Raw genomic sequence first — 25,120 nt, forward strand, 5'->3', positions numbered from 1 at the left:
TTAAACAAACGTTAACTTTAAGTTATTGGTATCCACTTAGTTGTAAGTACAACATGTTTCCCAATACAATAATAACTGATATACCATACCGTGTCCGTTTTGATTCACCTGTATTTCCCTTAAGACATAGTTTTTTATCTAATGTATACGGTTCAAATCTTCTGATATAATGTACTAGTTATACTAGACTTTTAAAATCATATGAAATGTATAATAATATTGTTTTTATCTTCTGTTCTGTGTACATTTTGATACAATAAAATGTACCCGTCATATGTTTTTTATAATATTTTATAACACCGTCAACCATTTGTTGTTCACATCATTGTAAAACGAGGGCGAAACATATATTGACAATTTAACATCATTGATCAGACTGTCCGTTGTAAATCTGGTGGAATATATCGGTTTATATGACGACATAAAGGTTAGTTTAAGTTTCTTTTCTCAAATAGTTTAAAAGTGAAAGAACAAGGTAATGAAATTAAGTATAAAAAATAAAATTAAATGTAACTTGAGTTAAGGTTTATTTGTTGGGTTTTTTTATATATTTTTTGCTGGCATATCATAGATGTAACTCATTGATATTTAAATCGATATTGTTAGTAGTATAGTCAGACTCTAGTGTTAGAAAATATATTTACATTAGAAAATATTTAGTCAAATGCCAGCTTTTCTTTTTTTCAAATGTGATTTATAAATCAGCGCAAACTTGCAATTATATAATACCACTGCACTTTAAATCAGCATATCATGCATTTAAATACATTATTACCATTTGAAAGTAGGCTTCTACGTTTCTGAAGAAACAAATCAGTCCGCAACATTTTCAACATTTCTACATAAATGATGATTTATTTACAAACATTAAAATATATACATTTTCTATTACTATAAATGAAAACTGTTTAAGTCCGCGACAATAAAAAATGTTTACATTGTGTCAGTGAAGAAACTTGTCAGTTTTTATCTCACTTGTATTTAAATGTCAGAACGGTTTAGTTAAATAGGATGATTTTAGTCGTAAAATATGTTATTGTCGAAATGGTTATGTTGTGGATGATTTTAATCTTATTAATCCGTTTTTTAATATGGTACTTTTGATTTTTGATTTTTAAGTAATTACATTTACTATTGTGATAATTTTGATCTATTTTTATGTTTCTGTCGACATAGTTCAGTTAAGAAGAGATGATAGTCATTTCAATAATTAAATCAAGATTACTGTTCACACATGGGGAGTGTGTACATGTGTTATATTTGTAAATAATTATGACATTCAATGTAAGTACCGGTTAACCATGGGACAATATCATGTGTACCAAAAGTTTTACGTAAAAGTAACGATCTACGCACCATCTCTTTCAATGTACATTGTGTTCCTGTGAACATGAATGACGGTTCATTAATATACACATGTAGTGTTATTTTCATATTCCAGATAAAATAATAGTTTGATGTAAGTTTTCATTATATTGTAACAGCCTTATTGTACTAGTGATATAAATGATAATATATGTACTCGTTGTTAAAACATCTATCAAATACGAACAACCTTTAAAAATCAGATTTGTGTTTATCAATCTGAATTTGCTCTGATTCTTTAAAGTCAGTCTTTCTTAATTTACTTGTCTGTTAAGTTAATGATATGTCATATCGAGTTAAAAAGAAATATAAATACATTGTTAAATATTGTACAGCCAAGAGTAATCTATTGAAACTCTCTTCGTTACTGTGTTTGAAACATTGTTTATTCTTTTTCCCATTTTTTAAGCTTTATCACTTTATTTCAATTCATTAGATCGTTAAAACTGATGAAACTCAAATATAAAATCGTTCGAAATGTTCACCTTAATTATGTCGTCTGGATCATTCAATACGGTTAACTGATAAAAATATGCCCAGAAAACAAGTATCTGTCAATCCTGCTTGACATATTTTTGTTCTGTCATCATGTAAGACATTGACTGTAATCATGTTTATAAATCGCCACATTCTGAAAAGAAAAAGAAAACACAAAGGGATTTAAGATTGATACATGTAAGAGGGTCGTTTTTCTGTATTGAGTTACTTAATATGGAAGCATTATTAAAATCATTTAAAGTAAGTTGGTTGGTGCATGATGGAAAATTTATATAACCATGAAAAACTGTGTGGACAGTCTTTAGTATTCTGTGTGACAACAAACCATGAAATAATTATATATGAATGTTGTTTGTAAGTGTGAGATACATGGTCTGATATCTTTTATCTATAATATATAGCAAGAAGTAACGAACTTTCGGCTTCTACGGAAACTTGTCTTCCTCACAGCAGGTAGACACTGGCATTTCATTGCTTTTAAATAGTCTCAAAATATTGCTTTATATAATCTTGGCCATAATGTACTACAGCACCCATGTTCTAGATAAACTTAGCAAATGAACTTAATGCCTGCTATGTATTATAAAAGAAGAAAAAAATGTACTTGTGACATTTCCAGAGTAGCCTTTGTATATATGATTATCATGTTTGAGATAAAAACGACAATCATGCCAACGTGTTTGTCCTTCTTTTTTTTTAAACATTATTTTATGCATCGACATTCATTTTTTTGTAACATTTGTCCACAGCTCAGAACGTTCGTTAAGTTTAGTTTCATGTTTATCTGTAGTAATGTCCCATTACATGGAAGTAGACAGGAAAATTGTCTGTCTTAGTGGCACTTGAAAAACGTTGTGTCAGATATGATATTTAGAAAATTATTATGTTCTGCTTATTTTAAGTCTATTTCTTCACGAATTATATTATTAATGAATGTTATTATTCTTCACATTTTTCGTTTGTTTGTCTGTCAGACGTTTGAATTGTTAACGTTTTCTGACTGATTCAAACGCAAATGAACTCTAAACATTTAGAGGCGAAATTACGCGATGTTAGTCCTTTAACCAAACATTTGAAGCTCAGTGCGAAAACAATGACTTTATCCAATATATTTTAGGTTTTTTTTCCTGCTTATGTGTAAACGCTTGTCATTTACTATTTGGGTTACTATTTGACAGTATTCCTAATGTACATAAATCGTTAAAAACTTCATAATAATACTCATTTCGTATGTTTTATGCATAGTAATTCCTGTAAATATTTGTACTTAGAGTCTGATTATAGCCAGAATTGACAATATTAAATAGAATATTATGCTGTAAAATGTTTTTATTGAAAATTCGTTCGGAATTTTTATATTCGCACAACGTGTTTTGCGCTGAAGATGTTTTGTTTTAGTTGACAGTTCTACAGATTAATTTGTGAAGCATTATTGTTTACGAAAACATTTCCTGGTAAAAATACAATTAAGTTATCATGAATAATTAAGACAACCACAACCACACGTTTTAAAAGCGTCCATGTTGCAGTTCAAAAAGTCTATTCCGCCCTTTTCATAAGGTTGCTAAACTATATTCGCATGACTTATGGTTCATAATTAATTCCATCGTCAATTTTGTGTAAGACAACGATTGCTGTAAAATTTAACTTCAAACATGTCTCAGAAACTAGTACTTTTATTTAGTTGAATGTATATCTTTAATATTTAAACTATAATTTTTAAGTCTTTACATAGAAATATAAACATATGTAGCTTGAGATTTATAATAACAACATTTGAAGTAATTGGCATTGGTAAGCTAGTTTTTGCCTGTCCAAGTTTTTAATCAGGTAACTGAGCAGTTTTAGTTTTTTCTCCAATTACTGTTTCCATGTTATATAGATATCTAGCAATTGATATTATTCTCAATACTGTTTTTATGATTCATTTTGCATGATTCTGTTGTGGTATTCGTTAGAATATACCTATAAAATACCTCTATAAATGTTCGCTTACGCTTTACTTTACTTAGACTTTTATCTCGGTACAATCTTATAAATATACTATTAATAACAATAATCACACACGTTGAAGTATTCATTCATTGTCTCTCATGAACAGTTAGATATATATAATTATGTGAGTTTTACCATTTTTGTTCCTCTCTCAGGAATGAACTCATCAATTAAAGTAGTCGTAAAGTTTAATGATATCAGTCTCAGAGGAAATGATGGATGACCTGTATGCCTATAAACATGATGCTTTTGAAAGTTAAATAGATCAATAATGAATGGGTATTTTTAGTTATAAATATCCCTAATACAATAATTATTCTAATACATCATCGCGGGAACGTTTTGATTCATTTGTATTTCCCTTAAGGCACACTTTTTAAGTACACTTTTCACATTTCCTAGATTATAGCGTACTAGTTGTTCGGAACTGCCAATATCATATATTCTCTATTAATCTGCTGTTCAGTGTTTTTATTAGATTTAAAGTGTCATAAATTCATTTAAATGTGTGTATAACATGTATAACATCGTGAACAATTTGTTTAATTCCTTATTGTTTATCGAGGAATTTATATTGAGAATTTTACTTGACTCTTAGACTGTTTGTTTTCAATTGAGAGGATTTTATTCTATTATGAGACGAATTTTAAAGGTTTGGTTAACATTTTGTCAAGCTTATAAAAAATAAGAGAGGATAGTAATTTGAGATGAAAAAATATATACTAGATAGATACAATAGAATAAAACTTAAGTTGTAGTTACAGATCTAGAGACTGTTTGTTTTCTTTTAATTTATTTACTTAAATGTCATAGTCTAAGATGTCATTCATCATAATTTATAAGAAACTGTTAAGTAACATCATCGTGTCACTGCAAAAAGATCTGTTTAGGCATTTTAACATTTCTATATCACAACAGAAAATGGTCAGTTCGAGTGATTGAAACATTTCATGTCATTGAAGAACCTCCTCAGATTTGGACACTGACAACTTTTTTGTGTCACTGATAAAATTGTACAGTCTGGAGCAATGAAAACATTATAAATGTTTCTGAAGAAGCTATTAAGATAGTGTGGACATTTTAAACATTTTACTAAAGAAGCTTTTCAGTCTCGGGCATTTGAAACATAAGTCTGTGTAAATAAAAAAAAACTATTCAAATTAAGACATATGAAACATTTCGATTTGACTGAAAAGCGGAATTTCAGTTTGAATAATTTAAATGATTTACAATGTTATAAAGAAAGTATTCAACATGAGATATTCGAAACATCTCTATGCGACTGATAAAACTTTTTAGTCTTGAACATTTGAAACATTACTATATTACGTCAAGACATATTCAGTCAATTTGTGGCAATAAAAGTTTAGTTTGGGCCATTTTAATATGTTACTTAAAAAAAACTAAAGTATAGGACATTGAGAAAATCTCTGTTTCACTGAAAATTTCTTTTACATTTAGACATTTCAAACATTCTGTCACTAGAGAAACCGTAAAGTCTTGAACATATGAAATAAACTTTTGTTCATGAAAAAAAAAATCCTTTTTGTGGGACATTTAAATTAAGCACAGGACATTTAAAATATTAATATCTTTCTTAAGAAACTATTCAGTCTGAGACATTTGAAACATTTGTATGTACTGATAAAACAAAGTTCAGTTTCTGTAGTCTATTTTACTAGAAATTTAACAGTAAATAAACAGTAAGTTTATGACACATGAAACATTAGTCTATGTTACTTTACTGAAGAAACTGTCAAGATTAAGACAGGTGGAACACTAGGCTATGTTACTAAAGGAACTGTTCAATTAAGGACATTTAAAACATAACTCTGTGTTTTCTGAATAATTTATTCACTTTGGACATTTTAAATGTTAATGTACGTTACTGAAGAAACTTTTATGTTTAGGACATTTAAACTATTCGTCTATATGTTTCTGAAGAAATTATTCAGTTTAGGACATTCAAAACATAAGTCTATGTTACTTGGCCTTATTTAAAAACAGTATCTATATTAATGTGTATAATTATAAACAGTTACATTTGCTCACATAGCAATGCATCAATTTAATGCATGTTCCAGTAAAAATAGTTTCCGTGTTAATGTCCTATTACACAAAGCTTGACAGGAAGATTGTTTCCATAACAACCGTTAAACAATGCGTTAAGTAAGATATTTCTTTAGTTTTTAGGTTCTGTACCATTTTGAATATATATTATCATTAATGAATATTCGAAAATGACGTTAATAATTGTTTGCCAGTTAAATGGTTGAATATTCAAACTGGTCATTTTATGGGTGACGGTTGGACAGTAATTAAAACGGTTTGTAAACTATTTTGTTATTGTAAAGTGACACTCATCTTGAAGACATAGTCCTTGATTGTTCAATATGTGTTTTTTAGATGAATGAGGCTTAATGCTTTAGCTTAAGTCTTGATATGTATTTTATTCTTTATAATGAGTACAATGTAAATCGGGCAAAGGTGTTAAATTCTAATAACTAATTTAAGCTATTTTTGTCTAGAATTGGGAAGCAGAAGGGGCTTAATGGATAAGTGGTTTTAGTTGCTTAGCCCAAAATTAAGTTGCTTATCTCATTGAAAAGATATAGATTCTGGAAAGAGTTTAGATGAAAATTATCTCTTTGTAAAGTTAAGAGGGGGGTCTGAACAAAACAATCTGGAATACGAAAACCAAAAATAGGCTCCTTTAAACTACTACAACTAGATCTACTGTAAAATTTACTTTATGAAAGACACATATTAAATGTCAACTTTGACAATAAGCATGTAGCGTCAATTGACATTTTGAATATCAATAAAAATGAAATACCTTAAAATTTCTGTTTCTCCGCTTTTATTCTTTATTTGTTATCATGAATATGTATTTTTTCAGAAGAATTTCTATATTTTTAAAAATTTTTTGTTTTTTTAATTTTTTTAAAAAATTTGATCCCATTTCAAAAGATGTCAAAGAATTTTCCCCTATTTTCCCCTAAAATGCCCCAATGTTCCCGTGCCCCAACCCATGCGCCGGGCCCCTTTTTTACTTAAGTTAAATCTTTTTAAGTTTTTCCATTAAATTTTAAAATTCTTTTTAGGGCCCCCAACCCCCGGGAAAATTTAAATTTTGGAAAATAATACAGGAAAAATAAAAGGGTTAAAGTTATTCTTTGGTTCGGGGCCCCCCCTTTTAGCTGTTAATTTTCCCAAAAATTTCTTAATTTAAAAGACGTTTGTTTTGCCCATTTGGGGTTTAATTTTAAGAATATATATAATTTAGTTTAGGGGGGTGGGTGGGGCTTTTCTGCCCTGGGGTTGCATGTTTTCAAATGTATTTTGTTTCCAAAATCAATACCCCAAAACTATACCTTTTAAAAATCTGTTTTTATTACGTTTTTGGGGGGTTTAAAGTTTTCCCCCATTAAAATTTAAATTTTAAAATCCCTCAATTTGGGAATAAAATGAAATCCTTTTTAAATTTGTTTTGGGGGTTGCCCCACCCCAAAATTAAATTTAAAATGGGTTTTTCATTTTAAAACCCCTTTTAAAAAAATTTTTAATTTTAGAAAAATACATCGTAAAAAAATTTTTTCCCCACAGAAAAACATAAATCTAAAGAAAACCCAAAAATATGTTATTGCCAAAAAAAAATTTAAAAATTTAAAAAAATAAAGACTTTAAAAAGTAAAAGTTTGCCCCCAATTTTTTTTTTTTGCCCTAAACCCCCGGTTTTTTCAAACTTGAAAATAATTTGAGATGGTTTGGGAAATTAAATTTTTTTTTTCAAAATTTTGCTTTAGGTTTGCCCTTTTTTAATGAAACCAAACTCCAAATTTTGGTTTCCCGGGTTAATTTTTTATGAAATGATATAAAATATATTTATGTAGCCCCCAACCAAAATTTTATTTAAAAACTAAAGTGATAAAATTCCCTATGACAGAAATTTTTTTAAAGAAATTTAACTTGAAGAAAAAAAAAAAAAATTTTTTTCTAGATAAAAAAATGATTTTTAAAAAAATAATTTTAAAACCCTCCCTAAAATTTTCGCCCTTTTAATTATCTAAAAAAGCCTTTTTCCCAAACTTAAATGTTTAAAACCTATACAAAGTTTTATCTACTTAAAAAACGGACAATTTTCATTTAAAAGTAAAACCTGATTTTGTCACTGGTGAATTTAGTTTTCCCCTCGGCTTTTGGGTTTAAAATTAAAAAAACTCGTTTTAAACAATTTCCCAAGACATTTTACCAAAAACTTTAGAAAACGGGGTTTGAAAATATCGATGCCCCCAAAACAATTTTTTACAAAAAGAAAAATAAAAAACCCAAAGCTCAATTTTAAACCCTAAAAGTTTTAAAATTTAAATTCCCTTTTTTTTTCCGCTCATTAAAATTGAAGTCCTTTACATTTTTCACTAAATTTGGGAAAAAAAGTAATTTCCCCGAAATTTTCCCCTTCCCTGGAAAAAAAATTAAAAAGGAAAGAATTTAAACTAAAAATGAAGGAAAAATGTAAAGAACGTGAACCCCTGGAAAACATTTAAAATAATGTGGTTTAAAATTTTTGTTTAAATTTTAAAAGGTTTTTTGCCCAATAAAAAATAATTTAAAACCAGGTTTTTAACGAACATAAGGAAAATACCCCTTCCCGGGACTTTGGGGAAAAAAATAAAAAAAAAAAATTTAATTTGGAAAAAGGAAAAACTCCGGGGGGGGTTTTAAAAGGGGAATTTCCCCTATTAAAAAAAAAACTATTAAATTTTTAAAATTTTAAATTTTCCCAACTTTTATTTAAATTTCAATTTTTAAAATGAAAATACTTTGAAAAACAGTTTTTTATAAAAAGGGCGTTTTAAATACTTATTTAAAATGGGCCCCAAAACATTTGTAAGTCCCAAATTTTTAAAAAATAACCTTGCCAAAATGCTTTTAATTTTTGGGATTAAAAAAAGGGTTTTAAATAGTTCACAAGGGGTTTTTGGCTTTTTATGTTTATTTACAGAAGTAATATTTTGGTTTTTTTAAAATTTTTAAGTTTTAAATAAATTTTTATGTTTTTGTAAAATTTTGGGTTTTTTCGATCTTCCATATGTTGTTGGGTTTTCATTTTAAAAAAATATATAGCGTTCTTTAATGTTCCCCCCTTTCCCCCGTTGGTGTTTTTTATTTCATTTATTAACCCTTCACTGGTGGGGTCTAAAAAATAAAAACGTTTCTTTTTGAATTTTGGGACTTTTTAAGAAGTTGCCCTTCCCTTTGTCTAGAGAATTTAAAAATAAAAATTTTAATTTTTACATTTCCCTCAATTCTAGCCTTTTTTTTTTAAAAATTTTATTTATTTTGTGGAAAGGAAAAAATTAAAAAAAAAAACTCGAAACTTTGCTTTTAATGCAAAGGGGCTTAATATAAAAATTTAATTAAAGAAACCTCCTCTTGTTCTTTTGTTTGGTTAAAAAGTTTTAACCGTTTAAACTATACAAAACTAAATTAAAATAACAAAAACCTTCAAAAATTTTGGGAATCCCTTGAAATTAAAATTAAAATTTTGTTTACGGATTTTTCCCAAAAAAGATATACCGGTTTTTAAGTTTTTTCATTAAAAGGGCATGTAAAAAATTTCATTTGGCTTGGGCGCAAAAATTAAAAATTTAAAGAAAGTGCCGGGTTTTTTAAAAGGGGAAAAAAGTTTCAAAAATTTTTAAAAAAAATTTTCCCCTTCCCTTAAAAAGTGTTTTTATTTTCACAAATTTTAAAAATTTTAAAAAATTAAAAGGCCATTTATGAAAATCCAAAAAAATTTCAAAAAATATATTCGAAAAGTTTTTAAAAACTTTCATGAGCCCAAAAAACCCCCCAAAAAAAAATTCCCTTAAAATTTTTTTAATTTCTTGATAAAATTTCCCCTTTTTTCAAGGGTTTAAAAAAAGCCCCCCTTTTTCCCGGGAAAATTTTAAAAAGAAGGGACTGAAAAAAATTTGAAAATTTTTTCCCAATTTTTTTAAAACGTTTTTGGGGAAAATAAAAACAATTTAAATTTGGGTTTAATTCATCGTTCGTTTTTAACACCCTTTTTTAAAAAAGTGGGGGCAATCTAATTTTTTTGGGAATTTAAAAGTTTTTTTAAAATTTTTCCCAAATTTATTTGGGAAAGCATTTTAAAATTTAACCCGAGTTGGGCACTTTCCCATAAAAATTGTTGTTTAAAATTTTTTATTTTTATAAGGTTTTTTTTTCCCGTTTTTGAATGTGGTTTTTTATTTGTCAATTTGGAAGCCCTTGATCAATAAAAGAATTTTTAAAAATTTAGTTTTTCCTGTTCCCCCAGTTATTTTGTTTAAATTTTATGTGTTTTTTGGGGTTATTCCCTCCCCCAAAAAAAGCAAATGGGGCCCAATGCCCAAAAATTAGGGCCCCTTTAAAAAAAAAACTGGGTAAATTTTGTTGGTGACATGGGAAAAAAAGAAAAGAAAAAAATTTGTGGGCAGTGTTCCGCCCTTTTTTGGAAAAACAAAATAGGAAGGGTTTCCAAAATACTTTTTAAAACCCGGGCAACTTGACAGGAAACCCCTTTATTTTTATGAAATTTTAATTTTCCGCAACATATTTTTTTTAAATGCAAAAGTTACCCAAAAATACGTTTTAAAACCCCAACCCCAAAAAAAAATCTTTTTTTTCCCCCCCTGGCCCACCCGTTTTTGGTTTGAAGGGAAGTTTTATAAAAAAAAAAAATTAAATTTTTTTGCTTTTTTTATTTTATTTTAAAAATTTTATGGGTTTTTTGGAAAATATTGTTTTATATCCAATTTTAAAAAAATTTTTTTGGAAATGCCCCGTTTTTATTGGTTTTTAAAAAAAGGGAAACCCCTGACCTTTAGTTGGGGAGGTAAAAGGGGGGAGAAAAAGAACCCAAAAACTTATTTTTTTTTGCCTAACTGTTAAAAAATCCAAAAAAGGAAAGATAATTTAAATTTATGGGAAGTCCCCCCAATATTTTTGGCTTTGGGCCTTTTTGAAAATTCCTTTTTTCATTTAAAAATTTAAACCCTGTTTACACGCCCTCGGCTTTTTGTTCCCACGATTTAAATAAATCAGAAATCTCTTAAACGTGAAGCATATTCAAAGGCAGTAAAAGCTTGTTAACTGTACTGATATTTTATAAACACAGGTAAGTTATCTGCATATTATTATTAGTTTGTATTTATATATCTAAAGATGTAAAATATTTTAGAAAAAAAATATTATATTTTTTTAATTATACGAAAGGAACATTTTAAGTAGATAAAGTAGGATAGCACCGTAAAGTGAATTAAGTTTTATACTATGACGCTTGTATCAAAAAGAATGTACGTAATAGTACAAATATATTTATTTATGATTATTCTGAAACTAGCACTCTTGGTAAATAGTCATGAATCATTTAATTTATCTGTTTAAATACTTGAGAAAAAAACTCACCAGAGTTAAAGCTGTTTAAATATGTATTTATTTTTTTCTTATAAATATATCAATATCATACACATTATTGCACTCACAGTGTGGGTGATATAACTCTTCCGAACTGTTTTTGCTTATTTTTCAATTTTTAAGTATTTTGTTTATTTGTACAATATTTGGCGTAATTATGTTTTTGTTTTAGATTTAGAATTTCAGATTAATTTCCGTTTATTTGTAAGTTATCAATTTCGCTTCATAAAACGTAATTTGGCTACAGAATTTCACGACAATGATATTTTTTATCAGTTAAGAAAATCATAGACGTTTGGCTTACACACTTTTAACCAAGGTTATTTCAAAACAGAATAGTGTGTGATGTTAATATACACCATAAGTCTATACTCTTAACTTCAATTTAAACTTACAATAAGAAGAATAAATATGAATATAAAATACATAATTTTATAGCAAATGAAAGATATGATGGACGTGGCGTTTAATGATAAATTATACGTAAGGATAGGAAAATGAATTTTGATTTTTGGGTGAATTGTATTTAGATATACGAGGACTTCTAATTGTTGAAGACCATTGAACCTCATTGGATATATTTTTAGTGAAGTGCGGTCTGTAAATTCGCCAGGGGATGTGATAATAAGTGTGCAATGTTACAGATGTTCCTCAGACAGTGTATAAACAAGTAGATTTGTAGCAATTGCAATGTCTTTGATATGGTCATATGTCGGAAATAAGCATTCCTTCTTTTTTACCTTGGTAAAAAAGGTTGGTAGGGTACCAAATAATTTGGCAGTAGTGCCATAACACAGTGTGTGACGAACAAAAACTATTACCGAAGTTCAAACAACTGATTAAACTCTTAATTGAATGATTAAGCATTTTTTAATAAAATGAATCTTCTTTAAGGTAGAAATGCGGAAAAATGTCAGTCGATATTTAGGTAACATAATTTTGTAAAATTGGCTTCATTTGGACATTAAAGTCTAAGCAAACAAGTTTTGAACAGCAGATGCCAGTAGCGTAAATTTAGAAATATGACACTTTCGCGCGATCGATAAATTTTGCCAACGAATACGAAAAGGTAGAATTAACGAATTGAAATTGATCTGTCAGCAGGTCACCTGTTTTCAGCTGTCAAAAATGACTCAAAGACGGCAAATACAAGGTCACGGATAGGTAAAGCCGGGGGGAGCAGAACATTGTCGGGAAGTAAGTAATGCCTGTTGCAAAAGCGCTGCAGGAGTATCGACAATAAGAACATCTCGTGAGCTATCTGGAATGTTTAATTTTCATCAAACAATTGACTTTAAACAAAATTGTATTTCATTGATGTGAATATGTGTTTGTTCCCAATAAAATGTGTCATTACGGCATACAGTCATTATATTGAGTTTTATGTTCCCCAATTTTGTTTGATAAATGCATGCCTGTATTCAATTAATCCTACCGGCTCGTGTTTTCCTTCTTATTTGTAAATTGAACAGTTCTTATTTTTATTTTTAACATAGTATATAATTTTGCGCAAAACGAGGACATGTTCTTATATTTTGCTCTTGTAAAGATGCGTCGGTAAATTAAAGGATGTGAATAGCAAAGGCGCCGTATGGAATGGAACTTTTAACATACTTGTATTGAAGAAATTTATTGTAATATAGAAAAATATCTCAGAATATTTCTAGTTTAATTAGCAAATGCACACACTATGTAATCTTAACATATCTTCTCCCTCTGTCAAACGATGTACATTTATTGAGACTGTATGACAATTATCAATATTCAATTATCAATATTTTCAAATATTAAAATTAATTTGATCATATAGTATCATTGATCAAAACCAAATGGTACGGTAACATGATATGTTTTTCAACATCAATTTCTAATTAATCTAAGAAATTTCGGTAAATTTGGAAATCAGCGCCTAAATTAAGTAAATTTACGTGAAAATTTTGAAACTGTAACTCCTAGCAGGAAAATAGTCAAACATGTTCTTCACTTGTGTGGTAGGTTATCTGAATGCTATTATTTGTTTCCTAGCAATAGTCAATTGGAAAATATTTCATATGTTCATAAGCCAAACGCCGTACGATAAACATTGTTTCAGTATGTAATACAGGTAATCTTTAAGGAATGCAACTCACCTAAGTCTATTCTGTCATTATTTCAATTACTTATATTGCCTTTTAGAGTTGCACCACCTTACATTGTTATATATGTTATATGACTGTTGTAGAATCGTAGTATTGTTATTTTTAATTCTATCTATGTTAATGATGAAATAAAATCTTCGGTAAATGTTTCTTTAATTCCAATGTACGCCAATATTTTATTTGTTATTTCTAATTTGTTCCAAGTTGTTATAACCCAAAATTAATAATTACTGTTTATATTTTTTGGACACAACCGTGAAGGGTCGAGGCCGGGTTGGGCCAGTTACCCCCCATTTGGGCCCGGGGACCGAGGGACGAATATCCGATCCGAACCGCAAACATATGTCAGATATTTTGTCATGCATAATCTTTTATATTCCATTATATTTTTAATTCTTTATTTTTAATTTCAATGGAAATTTATATCATAACAACCGTTACTACTTTCTTACAACAGCGTATGAATTACAACTTCATTCATAACGGTAAAATGACGTCATCCTAAGCGTGACATTGTGCAGCACGCGACTCATCTGGCACCCCCATGCAAGATGAAATTTCCGGCATGAGTAAAACTCACGGAAACGCCAGTCTAATATGCAAGAATAAAATATTTCAGGTCGTTATAATGTTTACCATCCTTTTTCCATTTGTCCATCCGTTTGTTGGAATAGTTTTTTGTTGAAGAAATAGAATGAAATCAAAAGTCTTATCTTTTGCTTGAAATTTGTGTCTCACAATAAAGTTTATAAATAATACCCTGTTTAGACCAGCTAAGTCTATTTAAATTAGGTTTCGTAATAGTAGTTTTTTATGACACTTTCATGATTCCATCTATAATTCCAAGGACGTCATTCATTCATCATGTCTTTTTTACGTTTATAGTAAGTCAATTGCTGATCGTATCATAAGTTTTGCATCATATAAATGAAATGGAGACATTAAGAAAATCATATTCCATTTCATGATATCATATACCATCACGGAATACGTATACAGTGCGTTGTACTTAATACATATTCATGAGTCTATAGCAATTACGGAGTTTTAGATCTTGTTGATGGGCCATACGTAAGGACAGACAGAATTTAAATGAGAATCTAAACTAACGGAATTGTATACTACAAATTACCTTATCACAAAAACAGACACACAATTAACTCACTTGGCTACAGGGGAATTTAAATGATATAGCCATGCAATTGATATGTGCTACAATGTTGGTTATATGTAACAAAATATGAAATATAAGTGATAAATAATAAGATATGAACGAACTGAATTATACGTTACTGTGGTAAATATGAGCAATAACGTCCCCGTTTGGGCTTATAAAGGTTTTTGTATATTGTTGACTATTTCACATGTCTTTGTGAATGTTTATACATTATTTTTCCACAGTTAATTATGAAATTGAACACAATTATAGCAAAATATAAAGTCATGACTCTTAACTGTACACTCAGCCTTAACACTTGGATTGCCATAATGCCACTTTTATGTAACTTTACTCTAAGTTGCATACTTTATGTCAATGGTCCTGTTATTTAAATTTAAGTTGATTTTATTTTTTTGTACGTCATTTCTAAATATATCGTATAAATCATGTATAATACAAAGAAAGGTATGATAAAAATATCATCTTTCAGTCAACTGTTCTATGTTTAAGAAAAGAAAGCGCACCAGTATATTTGCCTTAATTTATATGGCGCTTCTTATGCAATCTAAAGAAATTGTCCCCTTTTGACTGGCATTTTCTTACAACAAATATGCAGTTTGTTTAATCTGTCTGTTTTATGTATTGTGGTCGTCTTTTTATAATTTGATTTTTTTTTTATCCTAAACATTTATTTTGTCAATATACATTTTAGGTTAATTACCATTATAAAAGGCATTCTAACGTATTCAAAAATGTGAGAGCAACATAAAGTGACAGAAAGGCTGGCTATATTTACTTTTTACTTTCATTGAAGACACATTAATGTCCAGAAACGAATACACATTTTCAACTTTTAAAAGGGGGACATTTTGTCTTAAAGCATTTATGAAATGGTTTTAGGGCATATAAGATACGTGACATTTGGGGAAAAAACACTGAATGTGAAATTCTTTGTCATGAAGTAGAAAATTTTAACAAAGTAGTATTATAACTTCCTTTCAAAATAATTTTACTATTTTACTAATTTTCAAAAAGCAACAGAAGCAAAACATAAATCAGATCATCAGAAAATAAGTATTTTTTAAGAATTTCAACACGACACATAAACATAAAAAAGCCTTTGAAAAATGAAAATAAATGCATTTTCGAGATATGATGGACCTTTACTGATATAAATATATTATATAGATCTGAAAAACAACAGTTCATGTCCTCGAATTGTAAGTCCCAGACAATTCACTTTACGTTACTTTAATCTATTTAATACATACTTTGAACAACATGTATAAATTTGAAATGACGAAACTTAGAATATCGAGATCAATGAACAATGTGGCGTATGTCGAGATAAAAAACGCTCAATTTGAGTTTCTAGAATAGATATGTCAGTTCCGAATAAACAATATGTAAAACTCGATAATCGTTTCATCGCTTTCAATTTAAACAATATTAATTTGTAATTTACATTTATATAAATTACATAAAATATTTTTTACGGATTGAGAAAAAAGCTTAAAATGGCATAAAACTCTTTCCGTTCAGTTTTCGCTCAAATCGGGTATCAAAAGAAAAAAAATTCGATTTTCAATTTACTTCTGAGTAGTACTAGACTCAGTATATTTCTTTATCATTCTTGGGTATCTTTTGTTTTAAGTGCACCAGCTGATCTGTTTGAGAATTTTAAATTCTATGCTATATGATAACCGCAAACTTTATTTACAGTTCATCAACGATGTTATATTGGTTGTTATATGTTGTTTTGGTGATGAGGGTTGCGTGTTTTTATGGTCAGCAGGATGATGGTTTAACTGTAGAAGAGTTACATTCCAGAATAAAAGACCTAGAAACTACTGCCAAAATCCTGCTTAGAAAACTTGCACAAGAACAAGCTTCAAATACAGGTATATAAGTTTCTTACTCTAAATAGCCTAGGCCAATAAGAAGAGGATCGTGGGTTCTTGTTTGTTCCGCGGATGAGGCGAAATTTCTCTGTAATATATTATCTCAGATATTGCGCGTCAGGATCATTTGTCTCTCACAAATGATTTAGAAATCTTTTTAGATTAATAGTAGGTCACTTGCATCAAAATTGGTATTTACTAGCTAGTTATTAAGTAATAACGGTAAGGTTGACAGACTAACGGGATATGACCAAAACATGTTCTAAAACATGCGTTTTACCCAACTTAAAAACCGGATAGCTGAATCATCACATATAGTGAAAACGTTTTCTGATATATTGGAAAGATATAAATAAGAGTGCTATCCGATGTTATGCAATATTTTATCTGTACTCATTTCTGCATGGTACGTTTCTTCCTTATACTTAAAGGTTCATTTTTGTTATATTATAAATGAGGAACAAGTTCAATCGCTCAAACGATTGGTACATTGTAAACGCCCCCTAGCACCGTCTTGAGCGGTACTCAATTCACAACACTTAATAGTGCTGATACCGAAAGTCCCGAAAAATATAACAACACTGAAGTGAAGTACACGGCAACTTTTACAGCTGCCACACAACACTTGACACCTGCTGTTGTGAAGTATAAAAATCTGGAAGTTGAACGTATTATAATATATTTCACTCATTTTTGATGTAGATAAAAATGGTCTTCTATATATTTAATTTTGCTAATGTCTTTCCATAATTTCAAGGTTCTGTAAATTATCAGTATTTCTTTTTCTAGAATTCGGAACAAATCTAGTCCCTAATGTGGAGAAGAGAGGCTATATTGATGTGTTGTATTCAGGTAAGTTTTTTTAATAAAATGAACTTAAAATTATATTAGTTTATTATGCAGTTCTGTAAATCAAATAAATATAAACCTCTTTCACTAACAGTATGTATATAAAATCATTGATATTACAAAGGCTTATCTCCCTGCATTTGGGGAACTGTACGTGTTGGAGGGGAAGTTTATTTTCGTCGATTTTCAGTGAAGGGGGATTTCAGGTGTTTTAACATTGTATTAAACTATGAACTAAATAGTTAATTAGCTTTTAAATTTTTGGATACAACTGTTATGATATTCAGCAAACCGACAAATCAATTAACTGTCCATTGAAACTGTGTTTTCGAACGTAGAAAGTTTGCTTGCAAATCGGGGAAATCTTACATTTTGGCTAAAGGAATGGTGATCAATATCGGTACTAAAAGTTTTAGCATTATCATCATCATCACGGGTAGTCGTCACCTGGTAACCTACACGTCTGTCTGTTCTTCTGTACAACAGTCCGTCACAAAACTTGTCCAGCCTTCTTGTCAAAAACTAATTGTACAATTTAATCCACAAATTACAGGAATGATCAGTACCAAGTCTAGTTGTGCATATCGACGGCATTACATAGATTTTTGATATGTGTCAGATTTATGGCCCTTTAATGTTGTTTTTTCTTTTTATATGCCCGAAAGAATTTCGGGCATATTATGTTATACCCCCTGGCGTCCGTCCGTCCGTCCGTCCGTCTGTCTATCCGTCCGTCCGTCTGTCCGTCCGTCCGTTAGCAATTTGGTTTCCGGAGCATAACTTAAGTTCCATTTGGCCCACAACATTCAAACTTCATAGGATGATTGTCCATATTGGGTAGAAGACCCCTATTGATTTTGGGGTCACAAGGTCAAAGGTCAAGGTCACGATGACCTTAAAACTGAAAACAGTTTCCGGAGCATAACTTAAGTTCCATTTGGTCCACAACATTCAAACTTCATAGGATGATTGTCCATATTGGGTAGAAGACCCCTATTGATTTTGGGGTCACAAGGTCAAAGGTCAAGGTCATTATTTCTTTTAAACTGAAAACAGTTTCCGGAGCATAACTTAAGTTCCATGTGGCCCACAGTATTCAAACTTCATAGGATGATTGTCCATATTGGGTAGAAGACCCCTATTGATTTTGGGGTCACAAGGTCAAAGGTCAAGGTCATTATTACTTTTAAACTGAAAACAGTTTCCGGAGCATAACTTAAGTTCCATGTGGCCCACAGTATTCAAACTTCATAGGATGATTGTCCACATTAGTTAAAAGACCCCTATTGATTTTGGGGTCACAAGGGCAAGGTCATTTTTACTTTAAAAATGAAAACAGTTTCTGGAGTATAACTTAAGGTCCATGTGGCCCACAGTATTCAAATTTCACAGGATGATTGTCCATATTGGGTAGAAGACCCCTATTGATTTTAAGGTCACAGGTCAAAGGTCAAGGTCACTATTACCTTAAAACTGTAAACAGTTTCCTAGGGTATAACTTAAGATCTATTTGCCCCACAATATTCATACTTCATAGGATGATTGTCCATACTGAGTAGAAGACCCCTATTGATTTTGGGGTCACAATGTCAAAGGTCAAGGTCACTATGACTTTAAAACTGAAAACAGTTTCAAGAACATAACTTAAATATCTATTTGGCCCATAGTGTTGAAACTTCATAGGATGATTGTCCATATTGGGTAGAACACCCCTATTCATTTTGGGGTCACACGGTCAAATTTCAAGGTAGCTATTATCTCAAAACTAAAAACAGTTTCCAGGGCATAACTTAAGTTCCATTTGGCCCACAATATTCAAACTTTATAGGAGGATTGCTATTTGAATGAGGTAATACTTTATTGAATTTTTATGTAATGTCTTACAAATGCTTCATCCTTAGTAAAGAAAAAAAACACTTTCGGGCATATTATGCTCCGCCTAGCGGTGCTCTTGTTAATTTTGTTCTTACTATCTCACTAATACTACGAAATGTGATTTCAGTACATTTTACAAAATTGAACGACGCCTGAATTACTTGCGCACAATTAATGAGTTTTCCAGTTCCTCATGAATAAAAATACGTTCTGTGATATTTTTCTGTCTTCTTTTATGGCCTTATAATGATTTAGCGGCTACATAAAAAGAACAATCTGGTCAATCACATCTTAAAACAACTATGAAAATAGCTTCATTGGCTATCATCTGGCGACACTTGTTATCACTGATCGCTCTTTATAAAATGCATATACACATAATGTATTCTACGATGCAGTAATGGAAAAGTATTTGATCTAATATGAGTTTAAAAAATGTTAACAACTCTGATTATATCAACGTAATGAATGTTTCGTTTTAAATTATTATTTGTATAATTTTGATATAATAGGAAAGAAGTGAGTAATACATATTTTACTTTTACACAGGAGGTGAGGTAGGCTTTCATTCGACATTATACAACGCCGTGTCTGTAGACAGTGGCCAGAATATACCATTTGAGATAGACATCACAAATATTGGCAGTGCATTTGATGAGAGGTCTTCACAGTTTACATGTTTGCGTTCCGGAACTTATATATTTGCACTGACCATTGCATGTGAGAGAGGAAGCTATGTTGAGGCCTATCTTGAAATAATCAGTGAATCACGCGGCAAAACGTACTATCTTCTCAACAGTGTTTGTGATCATAGAGAGAGAACAATACTTGGTGAACGATTATATTGTGGGTACAGTCAAAATGGCGGCACGACTGTTGTTTCATTACAGGAAGGTGATGTTGTTGCTGTGAAATCGGATAAATCAGGAAAACTCGCCGGTAGTGGACTTTCAACGTTTTCCGGATACCTTCTACGTTCTTCAGATTAAGAAACAATTTTTGATATGGGGACCGTTAGTGCATTTATGATGTAAGGGCTTTATACCCCCATGCGTTTATCAATAACAACAAATTTGTTGTTTCTCAAAACATGAACGCGGGCGCTTCTGATGTTTTGTATACACACATAAACGAGTAGTTATTGCGGAACTTACTTTTACAAATACCACACTCTTGTTTTAACAAAACATACGCAATAAATTGTTTGCATAAATGTACCCCCTGAATTGCAATTAATACATGTATACTGTGCTAGATTAATCATTTTAATTCATTTGCATCTGAGTAAGGTGTTTTAACTAAAAATGCTGCATTTTTAATAGTATAATTAGACGTGTATATTTGAAAAGATTGCAAAATGATTAATGATTATTAAACAATTGAGAATGGTTATAATGATGATGAATAAAGATATATAATTACGATATTCTTAGTTCACACATATGCTCGTATTCTCCTCAAACAAGACCGACGAAGACACTTGACAGAATACGACAGGTGAAAGAATAGACATTTCATTGAAATCGACAGTTGATACAAATGTGTTTGTGTCGAAATTTAACGAATACTTAAAATAATGAAATTATTAGATATTCTTGAAACAAAATCTGTAGTTACGAAAAGGATCTCGAGTACAGATGAGAAAAATGCCTGCCTGAGTGTACTAAGGAATATTTATTATTTCACAGCTACCGTCAGATCACAGATACAAATTCACTTCTATCATTTTAGAAATTATTCAGGATTTAGAAAAAACCGAAGTTATATGGTTATATTGTTATATGGTTTATTCTCAAGAATGGTTATTTCAATTAATATCTTTAATCCGGAATATTTATGGTTATCATTATATTTACTTCAAATGCTGTTACCTTCTTTATAAAGTTACTTATTTTGTACACTTTGTATGTAACGTCCGGAAACCTTGACGTCCGTTATGTCGCCAAAAAATGGTGGCATAAGCTTTTGTTACTCTTTACTCAATTTTAAATGCAATGTATAATTCTGTGCATTGTAATTGTGTGCATGTTTTCATTTCGAAAGAAAAAAATATTTAAATCAAAAAAGAAAAATAATACTGGCTGTTTTATAGAATATTCTTTGCAAATGTTTAATTACAAATGTACTTTATTAATGGAACTTCCATGTAATAAACCTTGTATGTATATGTATCAAACGTTGTCTGCTATAAGTCGCTTTTTAGAAAGGCAAACTATGTTCCTTACATTTACATATTGTCATTGAACTAGTCCTTATTGTTTCCAGATATGCATATGTTTTAAACGAATGTGAGGTTGTGCATGACCCAAGATCAGATAATTGCTATCGAGCTGTCCGTCTATATTTCTTGTCATTGTGAGTTTTTATGTCATGTGGTGCTACTTCTGAATTAACCTTTTTCACTTTCAAAAATTATGTTCTTGTAGAAATATAGCTTATGCTCGTAAGGAAATAAAGGTCGTGTTACTTATAATAACAATATAGTAAAGTTTCCTGCCGAAATATAGAAAAAAGTCTTGCCTCAGTATATGTAATACTTGTGCACCGATAGAGTTAATGTTCGTGGAATAATAAAAGTGTATAAAAGTATATATCTGCTGAACAAGTATTGTTTAAATTTTGAAAAAAACTAAACTTCGAAATTGTTTGAATGATGGTATGGGCTTGTTAATTTCCTAAAAGGCAAATGGTGGGTGCACTAAGTCACCGATAAATGGTAAAATTCCTACTGATGTTAGCAGCATAGTTTGTCCCAGAAAAAATGTTATTCTGTTAACGGGCAATATTCACGTGTGTTAAGTAGCAGCGACATTCTATCTTACAACGTTTTGATGAATCGACCATTTAATACGGTAACAGCATTCTTTCAGTGATTATAGATCTTATGAAATCATTTTTTGATATATAGCTTATTATTCAAAAAATTTATTTTTCAAATTATCTTCTATACGTTTGATGATATTAGTCAAGAAAAAATTCATGAACATTTTTCAATACCAGAAGTGCATTTGAAAGTTAAACAGACCTATAGATTATGGAAATAAACTTAGTTGTTATAATTCCCAATACAATGATTGATATATCATACCGTGGTCATTTTTATTCACCTCTATTTCCCTAAAGGCAGGTTTTTTATCTAATGTATACGGTTCAAATCTCCTGATATAATGCACTAGTTATACTAAACTTCTAATATTATATTACATGTATAATAATATTATATTTAATCTGCTGCTCTGTGTACATTTTGATACAGTAAAATTTACCTGTCATATGTTCGTTTTAAAATAGTTTATAACACCATAATCCATTCCTTTGTCACATCATTGTAAATCGATGATGAAACATAAATTGACAATTTAACATCATCGATTAGACGGTCAGTTGTAAATTAAGTGGACTTTATTGGTTTATAAGACGGTATAAAGGTGAGTCTTATTTTTGTCTGAAATGGTTGAAGGTAAATCTGAGATGAAATGAAATAAAACGGTAAAATTAAATAAAACTTTAGTCAAGGTTACTTGGCTGTTTGTTCTTTTTTTATATTTTTGCATAAATGTCATAGATGTGTATATCGACATCGGTGGAAGTGCATGTATGTCTGTCTCTAGTGGTAGAAATCATTTTAAGTCGAATTTGATAGTTGCTTTATTGACATTCTTTGGTACATTTGATTTATAAATCGGCGACAGCTTGCCATTATATAATAACCCGTTTAATCAGCATATCATTCTCGCACTGTTTAACATTTAAATACATTATTACCAATTGTAAGTATGTTTCTACGTTTCTGAAGAAACCAATCAGTCCGCAACATTTTGATCATTTCTACATAAGTATTAATTAATTAAGAGACATTCAAATATAAACATTTCTATTACTGAAAATGAAACCTGTCCGCGACATTTAAAATAAAATGTCAGTTTTTATCTCAATTGTATTTAAATTTCGAAACTGTTTTGTTAAATAGGACCATTTTAATCTGAAAATATGTTATTGTTGAAATGGTTTTAATGTGGATGATTTTAAACTTATTAATTCCTTATACATGTATAAATATGGTGCTTTCGATTTCATTTCTTAGTAATAACATGTATTATGGACTATTATGATCATTTTGATCTAATTATTTATGTTTCTGTCGAAATGGTTAAGTTAAGAAGAGATGATATTCATTTCATTTCAAAAATCAAGATAACTGTTGAAACATGGTTACAAGAGGAGTGTGTAAATGTGTTATATTTGTAAATAATAATGACATTCAATGAAAGTTCCGGTTAGCCGTCATGAACAATGTCCTGTTAACCATAAGGTTTTACATAAACATAACGATCTACGCACCGACTCTGCTAATGTACATTTTCGAAATGTTTACCTTAATTATGTCGTCTGAATCATTCAATACGGTTAACTGATAAAAATATGCCCAGAAAACAAGTATCTGTCAATCCTGTTGGACATATTTTTGTTCTGTCATCATGTAAGACAATGACTGTTATCATGATTATAAATCGCAACATTCTGAAAAGAAAAGGAAAACACAAAGGGATTTAAGATTGATACATGTGAGAGGGTCGTTTTTCTGTATTGAGTTACTTAATATGGAAGCATTATTAAAATCATTTAAAGGAAGTTGGTTGGTGCATGATGGAAGATCTATATGATCATGAAAAACTATGTGGACAGTCTTTAGTATTCTGTGTGACAACAAACCATATATACAAATGTTGTTTGTAAGTGTGAGATACATGGTCTGATATCTCTTATCTTTAATATATAGCAGAAAATATATTGTTCTTCTCGAACAAAATATTATCATTTATCGTATAATTGTTCGAACTAAATCACATAGAGTTCAATTTCAAATTTTGATAGAAATGTTTTATAAGATTATCCAAAAAATATATTGTTCTTTATAAATTTTTGAAATACAATGTTCTCATAGAAAACGTCTTCATTGACAAATCCATTTTAACTGTTTTAACATAACAAAAAATAAATAGAGGATATTTGTTTGTTTGTGTGTAAGATGAAATTTTATTTCATCGAGTGGGCTTTAAAAACAGTATTCTCACGAGTGGCGTAGCCACGAGTGAGAATACTGTTTTTAAAGTTCACGAAATGAAATAAAATTAAATCTTACACAACAAACAAACAAATTTTCTTTTTATTTTATGCTAAAAAACAAGTAAAAACAAAATTTCCATAATATAAACGTAAATATTAAAATCTGTTTTCCCCATTGAGAGCCCCATTTAGTCGGATATCTCATTAAAAACAAGAAGTCTTGAGCTGTAAAATAAGTCCGACAATCAACGTTAAATGACAGTGATATTATTTATTTTGTTAAAAAAATATGAATGATCGCTTGTTTTAATAATAAAAACAAACAATTCTTGTAGGAGAAAAATTCCAACCATCCATCCATATTTCTGTTACTTACTGCGTATTTATATTAGACCTGGCTTTTTTAAATGTAAGCGGCAGCCATTTTTTAAAGTTGTGTATTTCACGGGAGGAAAATAATTGTGTTTGATTCAGAGGGATATCATTTGGATTTGTTAGTCATACACCTTTTTAAAAGAAAGAAAACATATTTGAGGATTGAAACAGACAAAAAATAAGTGTTGACAGATGTGAAAAACATGAAAAAAAGCAGCTATGAAATGGAAAACTTGGAACTTGCTCGGAACGCTGGGGTGGTTTAATTGTTCTACGAGGTGATAGCTGTCATTGGCATTGCTTTTCAATTTTTCATAAAGCATACAGCAGTTATTGCTCGTAGGATACTTTAATGTGCCCAAATGTCATCAAGAGCAGTTTGCATGTGGAAGGAATGTATTTGTCAGACTGTAAAAATGAAACAAAAAATT

The 25,120-nt window shown here is 29.9% G+C and overlaps 1 protein-coding gene across 2 annotated transcripts; it reads left to right on the plus strand.

Annotated features, from left to right (window-relative positions):
• The first annotated feature begins 333 nt into the window (after window positions 1–333).
• On the plus strand, window positions 334–21,866 carry LOC132759463 (uncharacterized). 2 transcript variants are annotated; one of them, XM_060751226.1, is made up of 4 exons: window positions 334–427; window positions 16,345–16,523; window positions 17,313–17,375; window positions 19,797–21,866. In XM_060751226.1, exons 2-4 carry the CDS (start codon window positions 16,355–16,357, stop codon window positions 20,234–20,236), a joined length of 672 nt encoding a protein of 223 aa, XP_060607209.1. In that variant the 5' UTR covers window positions 334–427; window positions 16,345–16,354; the 3' UTR covers window positions 20,237–21,866. The 2 variants fall into 2 exon arrangements, with proteins under 2 accessions (XP_060607209.1, XP_060607208.1); XM_060751225.1 differs by lacking the exon at window positions 334–427 and adding an exon at window positions 10,926–11,026 and having other exon boundaries at window positions 19,797–21,865.
• Window positions 21,867–25,120: the final 3,254 nt, after the last annotated feature.

Source organism: Ruditapes philippinarum, unplaced genomic scaffold, assembly GCF_026571515.1.
Source record: "Ruditapes philippinarum isolate M1 unplaced genomic scaffold, ASM2657151v2 ctg6970_1_1_1_1, whole genome shotgun sequence".
Lineage (NCBI taxonomy): Eukaryota > Metazoa > Mollusca > Bivalvia > Venerida > Veneridae > Ruditapes > Ruditapes philippinarum.

Bases quoted from the DNA above. Each gene is read 5' to 3' on its own strand.
- LOC132759463 (XM_060751226.1), top strand. From the start codon at position 16,355: ATGTTATATTGGTTGTTATATGTTGTTTTGGTGATGAGGGTTGCGTGT. The intron at 16,524-17,312 runs GTATATAAGTTT...TTCTTTTTCTAG, and splicing joins AGAACAAGCTTCAAATACAG to AATTCGGAACAAATCTAGTC. The intron at 17,376-19,796 runs GTAAGTTTTTTT...ACTTTTACACAG, and splicing joins TATTGATGTGTTGTATTCAG to GAGGTGAGGTAGGCTTTCAT.